The 15,993-nt window shown below is 52.4% G+C and overlaps 1 protein-coding gene across 2 annotated transcripts in view; it reads right to left on the bottom strand.

Moving 5' to 3' along the window:
- The window catches only part of ADAMTS2 (ADAM metallopeptidase with thrombospondin type 1 motif 2), a 239,709-nt gene that overhangs the window by 68,248 nt on the left and 155,468 nt on the right, over window positions 1-15,993 (bottom strand). For both annotated transcript variants that reach the window (XM_030824707.1, XM_030824715.1), the window contains exon 5: window positions 7,935-8,018. In XM_030824707.1, coding sequence (XP_030680567.1) covers window positions 7,935-8,018 — 84 coding nt within the window. The remainder of the gene's footprint in view (window positions 1-7,934; window positions 8,019-15,993) is intronic.

Genomic DNA, 15,993 nt, shown 5'->3' with positions numbered 1-15,993 from the left:
CCTCATTACTCCTCCCCAGCCCACTGCAGAGATGAGGTGCCAAGGGAAAGCATGAATTCTCTTTGATGTCTTCATTGAAATCAGAAATAAAGGACTGAGCGTGACAGAGCCCTGTGGCATGCCACCAGAGACCTTTCTCCAGAGTGCTGAATTCAAACGGCATCATTTGGATCCTACCATTTTTAAATGCTTTTTTAAAAATCATTTTAAAAATTTAAATTTCATAAATTTAAAATGCACTGTTTTGTTTATAAAAGCAGCATGCTGGTCCAGGCTCAGTTGCTCACACCTGTAATCCCAGTGCTATGGGAGGCAGAGGCAGGAGAATAATTTGAGGCTGGGAGTTCACGACCAGCCTGGGCAACAGAGTGAGACCCTGTCTCTACAAAAAAAAAAAGAAAAAAAAAATTAGTCGAGTGTGGTGGTGCGTGCCTGTAGTCCAAGCTACTTGGGAGGCCGAGATGAGAGGATCCCTTGAGCCCAAGAGACAGAGGCTGTGGTGAGTTATGATCACACCACTGCACTCTAGCCTGGGCAACAGAGCTAGGCCCCATCTCAATAATAATAATAATAATAATAATAATAATAATAAAAACCATGCTCATCATATTGAATTTAAAAAATTCAGTAAAGTACAAAGAAGAAAATGAAAATTAATTAGCCTACTGCCCACAGAGAAATCCTGTTCACATTTGATGTGTTCCTTCCAGTCTTTTCGGTAAATACATTTGTACACCAAATTCAGATCATATGGAAAATTGAGATCCTGCTTTTCAAACAACAAACAACTTTAGACTGTAACCATTTCCCAATGCCATTAAACATGTTTTGAGAACGCAATTTTGTGGCAGCCGAATCTTCTACCACATAGGTTTATCATTACTTAACTAGACCACTATTATTGGACAATATAGGTTGTTTGCTGTTGTTTACATGAGAGAGAATGCCATGACCCTTGTCTTGGTCCTAAAACTTGGCCCACAGCTGGGATCACTGCTTTGGAACAGAGTTGTAGAAATGAATGTCTGGAGTCACAGAAATGAATGTCTGGGGTCACAGAAATGAATGTCTGGGGGCAAACATCAAGAACATTTTAAAGGCCAAGCGCGGTGGCTCGCACCCCGTAATCCCAGCACCTTGGGAGGCTGAGGCGGGCGGATCACCTGAGGTCAGGAGTTCAAGACCAGCCTGGCCAACCTGGTGAAACCCCATCTCTACTAAAAATACAAAAAATTAGCTGGGTGTGGTGGCAGGCACCTGTAATCCCAGCTACTTGGGAGGCTGAGGCAGGAGAATCACTTGAACCCAGGTGGCAGAGGTTGCAGTGAGCCAAGATCACGCCACTGCACTCCAGCCTGGGCAACAGAACAAGACTCCATCTCAAAAAAAAACCAAAAAAACAAAAAAACAAAAAAAAAGAACATTTTTAAGGGCAGTGATAAATATTGCTACATTTCCTTGGAATATCTGTACTCATACTGAAAGCGTGTGCCTGCTTCATTCACCCAGCCATAAATCCCTTTTCATCTTAACAGGGTTGATGCTTTATAAATGGTGTATTATTTATTTCTTTAATAGTAGAGTTAGATATTTTTCCATATGGGTTTTCTCTTAGCCACTTGGATTTTTTTCTTTGTTTCCTTCCATTGCCAATTTTGTTTCCTTATGATTTAGAGGAGGTCTTTATATATTAAGATATATTTGTCACTTTGCAAATGTTTTTCCTGCTTGTCATTTGCCTTTTCATTGTGTTTTTAACAGAAGTTTTGTATTATACTTATCCAAATATATCTACATTCCCCTTTACAATTTCTTCAATTGGATTTATGCTTAGAAAGCTCTTGACAACCAATATTTTCTTCTTGATTTATGTGATTTAAATAGTTGAATGTTGTATTGGCTTATATTTGCCATATGATAATTTCCTATTTATTAATGTTACATATTTATTTATAACACAATAAGCATTCTGTGTTTATCACGGTAGGTTATTTGTAAGAGGGGTATTTTCAACTATTTTATTCAACTGAACTGTCTATGAAAGTTTACGCATATATGGCACTATTTGAATTATCTTCACTTTTACAAGACGTTTGGAGGAAGTCTCTTATTTGCTTGGGTTGCACAGCTGTCTCAGCCTTTTTGACCGTTCATGTTCCTAGATGGTGCTTAGAATCACTTCATAACATTTGCAACTATGAATCTGGGGAAGGCCAACCTCTCGATTATACCCAGCTTCCCATGAGGACAGCATTTGTGTCTTCATTTGTGATCACTTTCTTCTTATCATTAATCATGTACAATTTCCTTCCAATGGGGTCCTTTGTCTGTCTTGTCAGGACTATTCCAGGTATTGTACATTTTTGGTTACTACCATAATGGAAATTTTCTCTCCCTGTTTTCCCTACTACCAAGTCTGTTGTTTTCGGTTCACACAGAAGCTATTGATTTTTTAAACAATGGTCTTATATTTGGCCACGTCACCAGACTCCTCTCCTCACCCTACAAGTTGTACCACGGATTCTTTTAGGTTTTCCCCACACATGATTAACAGCAAACAATGAGAATTTGTCTCTGCTCTTTTCCAATACTAGTTGCATGTCACATACAAGTATCTAGGATTTTCAGAACCACAGTAACTAGTTTATGGGTCTTTTTGTTTGTTCGTTTCCAAGACTATCTCCAGGACAGTGCTCCCCAGAGCGGGTTCAGCAAGCTGTGGATTTGGTGAGCAAGAAGCTTCCGTGGAGAAAGTTTTCAGAGACCACCTGTACTGCTCTGACTCTCGGAGGTGCACCATGCACAGCTCCATAGGCAAGGCTCCGGGAAATTTCACCCCTAGGAATGCCCATCTTCCTCTGTTTGACCAGCATTTTCCAGACTTCTTTGACTTTGGGACCCCTCTATAGTCCTGTGTAACATCTACTCATATCCTAAGAATTCGCTGTGCAGAACATTTAGGGAAATGTGCTTCTTTTTCCACCTTTAAATACAATCTTGGTTGTCCGGTTGCCCTCTGTTACTAGTTTTCTGGGGATGTGGAAAAGGAGGAGTGCCCTGTGAGGGGCTACGGGGCCGTCACGCCCTTGCCTTGCCGGAGCCTTCAACACTGCAGCCCTGGGGCCTCTCTCCCAGGCTCCCCCCAGGCAGCAAGCTCCTCGGGCCTGCAGTTGCTTCTGCTACCCCCAGCTCCAGACCCCGCAGGGCTCCAGACCCACATCCACATCTTCTTGGCCTTCTTCGCTGGGATGGCACCAGGTACCTCTAACTGCACATCTCAGCTGACCTCTTCAGCTTCCCTCCTGTGCTCCCCAATCTCAGGGGTTGATACCATCATCTACCCAGCTGAGTGTCTCTCCGCCTTCACCCACCTAGTGCCACATCTTCTCGAAGTGGCCTCCTCCGTCCTCCTGTCTGTATCCCTGGACCCAGGCATGGTCCCAGTCCAGCTGCCATCATCCCCCATTTGATGGCAGCGACTGTCTCCTAAGCCACTGCTCCCACCTGCCCCTTCTGCACACAGGAGCCAGCGATCTTCTCAGAAATGCACATGGGATTGTGTCACTCTGCTTAAAGCTTCCCTCATGGGCAAGCCAAACCCCTTGGCGGGAGACGCAGATCTGCTCTGCTCCTTGCGATCTGCTCCTTCAGGCGTCTTTGGCATTGGGTCTGCTGTTCCTGTCCCTGTGCTCTTCCCTCTGGGTTCAGCTGCCCTCCCTCCCCTCCCAGCCTGTGAACTCAGAGCATCTCTATGCTGGTGACTTCACTGGACCATCTTCAGGTGTGGGTGGAACGGTCACTTCCTCCCATCGCTTTTCCTGACCTTGTAAGGAAAGACTGCCTGCCCCGCGTCTCCTTCATCCAGTCCTGAGCCCTGGTGCAATTGTTTCCTTGTCTAGATCTGCCTTCTGGAAGCGGTCCCCTGAGGACAGGGACCGTGCCAGTGAATATTCCCAGCACAGCACTTCCCACACTGAAGCCCTTCAAGCAGTATTTGTTAGACGATGAGTTTTGTCATTTGGAAACTGATGTGATGAACAGTATGAATAGATTTCCTGATATTCAACCATCTCCACATTCCTAGGATAAGCCCTAGATGATCACGGTGGAAGTTTCCCTTTATACATTATTCAATTAAACTCTTAATGCCTTGGGATTTTTACTTCTATTTCCAGAAGTGAGACAGGTCTGTACTTTGTCCTGACGGGCTACCTTTGGCATCTTTGGGTATCAGGGTCCCATTGACTATGAAAGATACCTTGGGTAGATTTCAGAACACATGAGTTTACAGGGTATTGTATTAGTCTGGCCTGATAAGTGCTTGCAAATGAGTATGAATGCACTGGCAAAACTTTGGAAAAGGTGAAGAACTTGAGTTCCCTCCATGGTTATGGGACTTAACGGCGTATTCTCCATTTTTTGGAGTCAGCTTTGAAATATTCACATCCCAGGAAATCCTCAATTTCCCCAGGATCTCCATGTCCCTGGCATAGAGATCCTCAAATTCTCACCTTCAGTGTTTGACTCTTTTCTGCAAATGTTCTGACTGTGGTCACATACCCCTTCTACCTATCTGAGGCAGTTAAGGAAAAAAAAAAAAAGAAAAAGAAAAAGAAAAGGCTTAGGGTTGGGACAATTTAGCATAGAACCTGCTAAGGAGTAGTTAACAAAGGAGGCTTTATTCCATTAAGTACTGAAGACTGGGAAAGAGCAGACACTTTTCAGGCCAAATAAGATCCAAAGCTTTGCCAGCGCTGGTAAGCAATTAACCCTAGTCAATTACAAAATTTTTCTTTTTAAACAATATAGGAGCAATCTGGGGGGAAAATGCAAGCTGCCACCTGGCACCCAGACCAATCAATGGGATAATCTTTTCTCCCCTTTCTAGCCCCAGGACCAGGAGTTTCCCATTTTTGGAAACTTCCAAAGGAGGATATAACTCTGTCCGTCTCTCATGCCAAAGGCTTCAGAATTCTTAAAACACCAGAGGATCCCGGCAAGGAAGGGACAGGCTGGAAGGACCCGGCTTGGGGAAGGCCGGAACAGGGAACTCCACTGGAGGCAGGCAGAGAGCCACATGGGATAGTCCAAAGACCCCCCGCCCCACCCCCCGCCTGTGAATGGACAGCTGGAACCAGATTGCTGGGCTGGGGCCCACCCCCAGGACCTGCATCTGTGTGGTCCAAAGCCCACTGCCACAAACCTGCAATAGAGGGTCAGTGAGCCTCTCTCTGCCCTCCTAGCCAGCATTCACTGGCAGAGGAGGCCCTGCACATCCCTCCTCCACTCATCATCCCTGGGCCTCCAAAGTGGCCGGCTGCAGAGAGCCTCCCAACAGCTTCCTAGTGGGCTGATGGCCCTGCATGCTTTCCTTTCTGCCAGGAGAAGCATCTTGTTGTAGTCACATTGCATATACTCTTTCTGATCTTTTAGTTTGTGCCTTCTCTCTTTTTTTCCAGATTAAATAGGTCAGAGGGTTGCTTTTTCCAAAGCTCTCTTCTTTATTGATTCTACGTGTTTCTTCTGTTTTCTAACTTATTGATTTCTGCTTTTTCTGAACTATTCCCTTATTTTTTCTTTCCTTAGATTTTTGGTTTTGTTGCTGTTGAAATTCATTCAAATGTATTGAGTTGAAGGCAGGACTAATGTGTGTGGAACATATCACCCAAGGAAGAAGCTTTTGGAAAACATCTGTGAATTTGCCTCTGAATACAGCTTTAACCACATTCCAAAAGATTTGACAGTAGTGCTCTTGTTTTTATTAGTGTTCCAAATAGTCTGTACTGCAGTCCTAATATTCTCTTTCCTTGCTGTGTTACCCAGGCTGGAGTGCAGTCATGTAATCTCAGCTCACTGCAACCTCTGCCTCCCGGGTTCAAGCAATTTGCCCACCTCAGCCTCCCAGGTAGTTGGGACTACAGGCACACGCCACCACACCCGGCTAATTTTTGTATTTTTTTTTGGTAGAGACAGCGTTTTACCATGTTAGCTAGGCTGGTCTCAAACCCCTGACCTCAAGTGATCTACCCACCTTGGCCTCCCATAGTGCTAGGATTACAGGTGTGAGCGAACGTGCCTGGCCCCAAGTAGGTTTTTTTTTTTTTAAGTTTTCAAATGAATTGGATTTTTTTAGGTTTATAAGTTCTACTGCCCCCACCCCTAGTTTTAGGCATTTCATCAGCGAACATGGACAAAATCGTTTTCGCTGTATAAAATTCACAACATTTTCTTTATGACCCAAAACACTTCTGTAATTTTTAAGTGTTCTATGATTCCTTGAAAAGAAGGTTCATCTTTCCTTTTTTCTGTAGGGCAAGGGAAACGGTGACATAACTACTAATTTAACTTTACTCATTGTGTCATTCAAAAATTCTATGCCTTATTAGCATCTCAGCTGTGAAAGGCTTTGAAAAGGGTATTAGAGACTCTCATAGTTAGGTTTTCGCCAATTTCCCCTTTGTTCCAAGGATTCGTTTTGGGATGTTTTGTGTTCTCTTGGGGTGCACGAAGGCCTGCAACTGGCATCTGCCCTGTGGGTGCCTTCGGTCACTGTGGAATGGGGTGCTTGGTGGGTGTAGGGAAGTGGCCCCAAATCTACTTAGTATTCCTGGGATCCCTTCTGCCACCAGAGTCCTTCGTCATCATTTTTACATTGTGTGCCTTATAAGTTGTATGCAGTTTATTTTTTGAGGCTGAGATTCTCTTTGAACAGAGTTCAACCTTTATATAATTATCTGATGTGTCTGATCCTATTATGATTTGATTTTCTATGCACAGTCAGACCACAGGCTCGAATTCAGCTGTCTGGGTGAGAAGACTCCTCAGGTGCTGGATGGCCCTGGCTGCTTACCTGGGCATGCCACTAAGTCACATTAAGCCTCAGTGTTCTTATCTGTGAAATGGGCAGAGTCACAGTGTGCACCCCTCCATCTGCCCTGCAGATTAAGGGCATTCGTCCGTACAAAGTGCTTCCCACACGGCAGGTACAGGCACTCTGCAGTCCACACTGGCCGTACCATGGGACTCCTCTCTTCCTCTGTCTCTGTCTGCACAGCATCCCGTGTTTCCATCCCAGGTCACTGTCCCTGGCGGCTACACACCCATACACACCTCCAGGAAAGGGCGTCCCAGGTTTGGCTGCAAGAGGAAGTGGGATGGGCAAGAGGGCCCAGCTGGGACAGAAGCTGAGACCAGAGGAGAAGAGGCCACAGATTTAATACGGGGGCAGAAGTCCAAGGGAGGGCCGTGTTAACCACGTGTTTCTGATGCTTTGACATCTGAGCCTTGCCGACTCTGGAGGGACTGCCCCGCTGAGTGGTAACCAATGTTTAGAGACAGGAAAGAACTCATCCACGAGCACATTTTTCAGATACAAACCAACCAATCCAGCGCCCATGTCCCCAGCCACCTCCTTTATCAGAGTTCACACTCTGAGCCACTATCCACCTGCCCTCGTTACCCAGAAAACTCAGGTGCCAGAAAACTCAGGCCCGCTCCACTCCCCAGAGCCCACTGGAATTATTCGAACCAGCCAACCTGAAGCCAGCTCAGCTTGTCCCCGTCGGCCCTTCCTGCAGAAACAACATGGACTCAGGCTGCTGTTTACCCAACTCCCTCTGCCTCCTGACCAACCCTGGTGCCTCCCCGTGTGGCTCCCGTGGCCTGGTACGTCTTTTCCTCCTGGGATCTGGGAGTGACAGACTCTTTTCAGTGAACAATAGTAATGGCCACATTTTAAAACAAGGGGTGAAAGGGAGGAGGGATCTAGGGGCAGCTCATGAGTTTCTCGTTTCTTATAGGAACCTCAGGGGAGCCAGGGAGAGGCAGGGTGGTTCTGGCAAACGCAAACACTCTCCAAGGAGGCCCGTGCCTCACTCCCAGGCCCCTCGCTCCAAGTGGGTGGAGGCAGGCCCGGCTGGCCACGGTGCACTCACCTTTCCATAGCTCAGGAGGATGATCCGCACCAGGACCACGTTGATGTGGGCACCCAAGGACTCGTCATGGTAGATTTCATTGACCTGAAAGAAACAGGGAGGCGTCAGCGGGAACCACGGGCCCTAGGACTGGCTCTGGCTCTGCCAGTGGGATGACCCCCCAACCGGCCCCCAGGCCTGGGACCTCCCACCCGCTCCTTCCTCTTCCCATGCTTTCCACCCAGGCGTCACCGTCAACTAGGAGCCACCTTGTGACCCCTTTCTCATTGCCCCCTGCCCTCTGCCTCTCCAGGCTGCCACCACTGCCTGCTGGGATCACTATAGCCCCTTCCTGAGCGACCCCACCCACCAGCCCAGGGATTCCTCACCTGGGGCCTGAACATGCAGCGTGGGCAGGGAAAGCAGCCCTACACTTGCTGTAGCCTCCAGCTGAAACATGACCTTCCCTTCAACAGTGAATGTGGGCAATGGGCCCCGTGGCACAGGCAGGGCTGGGACTGGCCCTGGAAGAAGTCACTCCAAGCTGTAGCTGGTGGGTGTGGGGGTTACCTACGAGCATCGCTACTTGGAAATGGGGGCAGTTCTAGGCCCACCACCAGGTATAATGTTTAAACGTGTTAATAAAAAGCTCGTGTTACCGCACCCCAACGTGCTCTCCCTGTCCTGTTTTGATGGCTGGAGCCCCTGCAGTCGCCGTCCTCTGTATTTATCACAATCGTATTCTTACATGTGTTTCATTCTTCGCATTTAGAACCATTATTCTGAGCAGGTGCCAATGGGCTTCAGCAGATGTCAAAGGGACCCGTGGCACAAAAACAGGGGGGCGAGCTCCCCTTCCACGAACACAGCCAGCAAGACCCTCCAGAAACACAGGTCAGGTTACCCTGGGCTCGAGGCTGTTAGGGGCTTCCTTCACACTGAGCCCCCACCCTCCAGCTTCCCACCACACACAGCCAGGGCCCTCCCCAGCGCAGCCCCCTTCCTGTCACCTCCTTTGTGGGTTGACCAAACCCTACTCCTCCTCGAGGCCAGCTCAGGGGTCACTTCCCCGTGGAAGGCCCCCCGCAGGCCTGATCCGCCCCTCATCAAGCACGAGGTGTGTCATTCCTGGAGCCCTCTGTGTGCCCCTGTGGGCTGGGCAGCCACCTACATCCTCCCTGCTTGCACGCCCAGGGCCAGGCTGAGCAGCACCTGGCAGGTACTCAGGGATACCCACTGAAAGGCTGAAGCCATCGGCACCATCAGGAAGTGGAGAAGCAGGGACTGGCCATGCACCCCTCCCCACGTGCAGACCCAGCCCAGGGGCTGCTGACAGGCTCCGGACATGGCCAAGACATACTTCCCGGAGCCTGCTGCCACGTCAGGCCAGCACACACTCCCTGCACTCCAATCTGTAGAGGCTCCATCTGAGCAACAGTAATTGCTACCTCGAAACAGTGGGAAGGCACCTCAGGAAACCTGAGGGTTAACAAGGAGAATGACATCATGACGGATGGGTGGACAGGCACACAGGGCGTGCAAGACAAGGATCCCGGGGCCCGCTGGCATCGGTGCTGGGAACAAAGATGGCACCAATCGTGGGGCAGAGTTCATGAGCATGCGGACCCTGCTGAGGGTACCATCCAGCCCAAACGCAGCTCCTCCCGGCAACTGCTGCCCAGCAAATCTACGTCTGATTGTAAATGGGCTCCCCACTCCCATCCCTCTTTCCTACAGGCAAGGGACAACTCATCAGACCCACAGGAGCGTGGCTGGTCACCGTGGCTCCTGGCTGTGGGTGTCTGGGGAGGGTGGCTCGGCAACCCCTGTAGGCATTGAGGGTTGTCCTCTAGACCCCCAACGACCCATCTCGACCCTGTGGCTGACAAGGTGGAACTCCGAGGAGGGCACCCAGGTCCCCAGGAAGCCTTGCCGTTTGGCCGTCGCCCTCCGTTTCCTCTGTAAAATGAGGATCGCAGTCCCCCCATCACGAAGCTGTTGTGGGGATGAAATCGCCATGCAGGTGCAATGGAAGGGTGCTTGTGCAAAAAATGAAATGGTTTTTCATTGCTGGTAAACCATAGTGCCCTGCAGCTCCCTGTGAGGTCCTGGGGGTAGGGGATGAACCCCTAAACCACAGAAGTCCTTGCCCAGCTTTGAGGGTCAGACTAGATTGTTTAGTCCACGCTGGCACAGTAGCCTTAAAAGCCAGTTTTTCTTAAGAGAGAAGGGGTTTCTTTAATTGTCCACAGTATTGCTTTCTCTATCACTACAAAGCTTGGCCAGCTTGGCTCATGGAGTCTGACCGAGGGAAGGTCCCACCGCAGCTGAAGGGAGCAGAATAGAAGAGACGAGAAAGGCCAGGGATGAGGGGCCAGGCTTCTCCTCATCCCCAACCCCAACTTCACCGGTCATACAGAACAGTCCTGACATCTGAGAAGGAAGGAAAAGCGAGAGAGCTTGATCCTGGCTGCTGCCTGGGACCTGAGAGGGGACAGGTTCCTAGCAGTAGGAGTGGCTTCCAGGGCCCAAGTGGAGGCCCAGCCTGCTCAGGCCTGACAGGGTGGCCCAGCTTCCAGCTGTGCATAGCAGATGCTGCCAGGGTCCCCTGCACCCCAGGGACACATGGGCAAGATAGCTGGGGACTGGCTTGCAGGTTTACCTGGCTCTAGGGGGCACCACCAGGCTTCAGAGCAAGCCCACGGGGCACTGGCCGACAAGAGAGGAGGGCAGGCCTGCTTGCAAGGCTACTGCAGAGAGGACACGCCCCTACTGCCCCCCACCAGTCTTCTGCCTGCAAATGGGGCTTTGGGGAGGTAATTAGGGGTAGATGAGTTCATGGGGGTGGGACCCTCATGATAGGGTTAGTGTCCTATAGGAACAGACACCAGAGAGCCTGCATCCTCTCTCTCTGCCATGGGAGGACCCAGCAAGAAGGTGGCTGTCTGCAAACCAGGAAGAGAGTCCTCACTGGGGAATGACCCAGTTGGCAACATGATCTTGAAATTCCCAGTCTCCAGAACTGTGGGAAATGAATTCCTGTGATTTAAGCCCCTGGGTCTATGGCATTTTGTTATACCAGCCCAAGCGGAATGAGACAAAGGCTTTATCAGGAAGAGACCGAGCCACCTCCCGCAGGCCAGACTGCAGCATTCCTTCTATCCTGGGGCTGAGTGCCCGAGATGAGGGCAGCACCAGATATAGGAACGAAACAAAGCCCCAGCCAGGTGCGGTGGCTCACGCCTGCAATCCCAGCACTGTGGGAGGCCAAGGCGGTGGATCACCTGAAGTCAGAAGTTTAAGACCAGCCTGGCCAACATGGTGAAACCCTGTCTCTACTAAAAATACAAAATTAGCCAGGCATGGTGGTGAGCACTTGTAATCTCAGCTGCTTGGGAGGCTGAGGCAGGAGAATCACTTGAACCCAGGAGGTGGAGGTTGCAGTGAGCCAAGATCGCATCATTCACTCCAGCCTGGGTGACAGAGCAAGACTCTGTCGCAAAAAAAAAAAAAAAAGAACGAAAGAAAGTTGCATTTTTCCCCATGTTTGAGCCTAAGTGTGTAAATGTTGACCTCACCACCCACACAGACCCTCAGCACAGCCACGGGCCCCTCATAGGCTCTCAATGGGACTTCTAAAACTAAACCAACCCTGGCCTCTCGTGCAGCCCACCACACCCTGGGACCCAGAATGGCCTGGGTGAGCCTGGCCTGGTCTCTCCTTTCCCACTGGGCTGAGGCTGGCAGCCAGCAGACCCAGCAGAACCACTGCCTCACCACGAATTGTGGCTCTGACTGGATCAGAACCAGTACAGAGCCAGCCCTCCTGCCAAGAGGCGGAGAGGGACGCTCAGATGCCACAAGACCAGCTCCAGGATCACGGGCCTCGAAGGAAAGGCAGGGAACCAGAGGACATATTAGTGGGAATCTGCCCAGTGGGGCCTGGAAGGACGTGGCATGTCCTGAGACCTGGGAAACAGAACAGGGTAGCTCAGCAAAGCGGGGAGGGCGCTCCTGGCAGAGGAGGCAGCCCATGCAAACCTCCCAGGGGTGGAAGCAGCGAGGCACCTTCCAAGCACAGAGGGGCTGCGGAAGGGATGCCCCAGCAGAGGAGGTGGGACGGGAGCACTGAGGCCAGACCACGAAGTCAGGAGGATTCCGAATCCACTCTAAGAGCAGTGGGAGGACATGGAGGAAGGATGATGGCAGTGAATTTAAGAAGCTTACTACAGGTGCCTTATGGAAAATAGATGGAAGGGGTCAAGATGTGGGAATGTGGGGTTCAGCTTTGGGGATGAGTGCAGAGAAGGGATGCATGTGAGAGATGATGTGGATTGGAATGGGGTCATCTGCCCAGCCTGAGCGAGTGGAGGCTGGGGCTCTGGAAGGGCATTCCGGGGGCTCCCACAGGGTGGAGGGAGGAGATGCGGGGCTGGCCCTCTCCTGGCTCCGGGCCAGGCCCTGTCCCTCAGGACACAAGATCTTCCCGCTCTCCTAGCCCTGCCCCTGGGGCCGAAGGTGGCAGCTCTCATCTCAAGAAGGAATCTTGTGTCCTTCTGGAACATTGAGCAGATTTAATCCCACTCCCTGATTTGGGACAGGAGGTGACCAACCACTCCAAAAGCCCCGCCGCTGGGCGTCAAACTCCCTGGGATAGACCGTCAGCTTCACATTCTGCTTGGAGGTGGGGTCGAGACAGCTGAGCCCTGGGGTGTCAGGCTGCAAGGCATGGGCCCCTGGCTGGGGAGCTCCACTGCGGGCTGTCCGCCAGCAGCCAGCTCCCACCTCCTGCGCTGGGTGCCCTGAGCCTGGCCTCCGGAAGCCTCAGATGGTTCGGAGATGAACTGGGGCTCCCTGGGCTGCTGAGGAGCTCGAGAGGGTATGCCTGCAAATGCTCCCAGCAGGTAACCAGGGAGGAGGCCAGGCCACAGCCAAGGCCCCCTCAGCCTGCCCTCCCTGGTAGCCTTCAACTGTGGTGCGCTCTCCCCGATCCTCTCCCCAGGAAACCTCTGTCCCTTCCTCCCTTCCACAGCAGAACAGCACACAGTGCCCCAGGCATGCCTACTCTCTGGGAGGCAGGCCTGAGCAAGGCCGTGGTGGGGCTTGCGATGGCCTCCTGGCTCCTGTGGGTGGCTGCTGGGCCTGGGATCCCGCTCCGGAGCCCTCACCTTGGCCCCCTCCCAGGCCAGGTCTCAGCAGCCCCTCCCAGCAGTCAGGAACCCCATGGGGCACCGTGGCCCAGAGACCACTGACCGCTGGCCTGGGTGGTTCTCCTGCCCCTGCGTGTGCTGTGGCAAAGTCCAGCCCACGGTCCGGGGCCGGGCTCCTTCTGCTGTCCGGCCTCTCAGTCCCCGTAGGTTAATATGATACATCAGGAACAGACATGCAGGCAGGCAGGGTTTGTGGGGCACGTGAGAGGCAGGGGCGCCGCACAGTGTCCTTGTCCTCCACGGGCCTGAGGAGTGAGCCCCGTCCTGCCCCCTCTACCATCCCAGGGCTCTACCTGCTTTTCAGGAGGCTGCAAAATTGCCACAATTTCCTGCCCAGCCCCGGCCAGAGGCCTGCAGGGCCCACCTGGGCATGGGAACCACTGGGAGTAATCAGTGCGATTCCCGACAAAACACCGGCGTCCTTAGTAAGGACACAGCTGCGACAGTTCTGCAGAGCACAGAGTCGACTGATGTGGCCAAAAGGGCAACGGAAGGCAGAAGGCGGCCTCCACACGCCTGCCTCCCTCACATCCCCCTCCTCCCCTGGCCCCACCCACTTTCTCTCCCAGACAGGAGACAGGCGGTAGGGCTCCCCAACGGCCCCCCTCGTGTCCTCCCCGCCGCCGCCACCCGCACACACCATTCTTCACTACGATCACCACGCGGAACAGATCTCACCTTCCCCTTCCGCCGTCTAAAACCCTCAATGCCTCTCCAGTGCCTTCAGAAGCAGGGCCCAGCCACTCGCCTGGCATTCAGAGCCCTCTGCACGCTGGCCCTGGCTGGCTTCTCCATGCTCCACTTCAGATACTTCCCCACATGGCACCCTTGCTCCTGACACTCCAGCCAGCCTTCCCCAGAGCCGGCTGCCCTCTCCTGCTGCCTGCGCATCGGTTCAGGCCTGGAATCCTCATTCTCCCTGTCCAGCCCCTCAATTCTTTAGATATCTCAAGAGCATTTGAAAAAAAAAAAAGACTCATCCTAAAAAATATATTTCAAAGGAAAGAGGCAGTGACCGCCTTGCTTAAACCCTTCCCACCCCAAAGCATACGACGGCAGTTCCTGGCGTGACCTCCAGGCCAGGAGGGTCTGGTCCTGCTTCATCTTCTCGGGCTGCCCTGGCCCTGCTCCCTGTGCTCCAGCGGCTATAGCCTGCTGCTCCTTGCGCAGGGAGCCTGTCTCCACCTCAGGAACTCTGGACTTGCAGTGCAGCTGCTCCCAGCAGTGTTTAGCCCATAGTAGGTGCTCAGTAAACATTTGTTGAAGGAATGGAGTGAATCACTTTGAAGACATGGAATAACAGGAAATGGGCAAAATGTGTGACCCAGCATAGGCCTGTGACCCCTCTCATCGGGGAGGCCCCCGGCTAAGGGCCTCCCCTCCCCTCCCCTCCCCTCAGCAGCCCTGGGGACCCTCCTCCGCATCCACCCTCCCCAAGGCCTGTGTGTGCTGGGGAGCAGCAGCTCTGCTTTCCCAGGTTGCAGGGGGAGGGGAAGCCCAGGGACAATGTCCTTGAGTCCTGTCTGAGAAATTGATCCTGGAATCTTTAAACCTTGGGGGGAAATGTTCAAAGCCGCAGCCATCTCTGGGCGGAGAGAGGCCAAGGGCTCTCTTGTTTGGGGAAATACATTGTAATGCACCTTTTGCTTATGCAAAGACGCGGCCAAGTTTCTGTTCTGGAATAGACAATGAGGAAGGAGCGGCTCTGCATGACAATGTAAAAGTTTGCCTCGCTGGTGGCAGAGTCCCCCCCCGGGGACGGGGAGCCCTGGGAGGTGGCCTGAGGCTGCTGGCCAGAGGTGACTTTGTCCTCTGCCAAGGTGGGGGAGGGGTGCAGAAAGGGGGGAACTGGTGTAGGCTCCCTACTAGGGGAGGCCTGCTGGCCCGCCAGCCACAGAGGAGACAGGCAGGGGCCCTGGAATAGCGGCCACCCCAACCTTCAGGAAAGTTCCCATATCCTTCGCTCGGCTGAGCTTTGGGCCACCAGAGGCAGCCTGTGGCCCACCTGGCAAAACCATATCCAGGAGCAAGCCAGGCCTGAAAAGTCTGTCCGAGGCCTGGGGGAGGGGAGCCTGCTGCTCTGTGGCTTCTCTGGGACCCCCTGAAATAAGTGGGGAGAAGGCTGTTCTCTCTGTGCCCCTTCAGAGGCCAGGCTTGGACCACCAGGGTGGAGGCAGAGAAGAGAGCGCAGCCAGAAGCTGGGGAGAGAGGTCTGCCGGCCTCCGGGGAGGAAGAGTTTGATCTGTGTGCATTGCAGGGTGCCTAAACGGAGCTGCCAGAGCCTGGGCTTATCATGAGAATAAACGTTCCCACTGCAGATCTTCTTCACCCTCTGGCTTCTCAGCAAATGCTTCAGAGGCAATGCGAGAAGAATCATGACTCTTGCTCAAAATAGCAAACTATCATGAAATGGAAATGGTCAGGATCAGAATTACTAGGGTCAGTTCATACATCAAAGAGTGAGACGGCCAGAGTCCCCTTCTTCAATACCCAGTGCAAGAACACTCTGCCCAAGGCCACCCCCTCACTCCTCAGGCGACGTCTCATGTGCCCGTCCACACTCTGCTGATACCTCTGCAGGTGCCTCAGGGTGGGGACGGGGCTCCTCCACCTCCAGGCCAGCTCATCAATGCACAGAGCCCAGCAGAGGCTCAAGAGGTATGTGCTGCGGCCCTCACTGTGGCACTCCAGCAGGCACGTTGAGAAGACAGGTTGCATTACAAACCTTCCCGGGTCTGTACTAGCAACTGCAAGAGGCTGCCCCTCCCCCTCTCCTGAATTTGGGGGGTTAGCAGAATGTAGGGGGGATATTCCCACTCTGAGGTCAGACTGCATGGGTGCCAGCATGGGCTCTGCCACCATCCTGCCGT

The sequence above is a fragment of the Nomascus leucogenys genome, chromosome 2 (assembly GCF_006542625.1).
Source record: "Nomascus leucogenys isolate Asia chromosome 2, Asia_NLE_v1, whole genome shotgun sequence".
NCBI classification, from domain to species: domain Eukaryota; kingdom Metazoa; phylum Chordata; class Mammalia; order Primates; family Hylobatidae; genus Nomascus; species Nomascus leucogenys.
The sequence above is the reverse complement of the archived record's forward strand: the minus strand, read 5'-3'. Positions and strand labels throughout refer to the sequence as shown.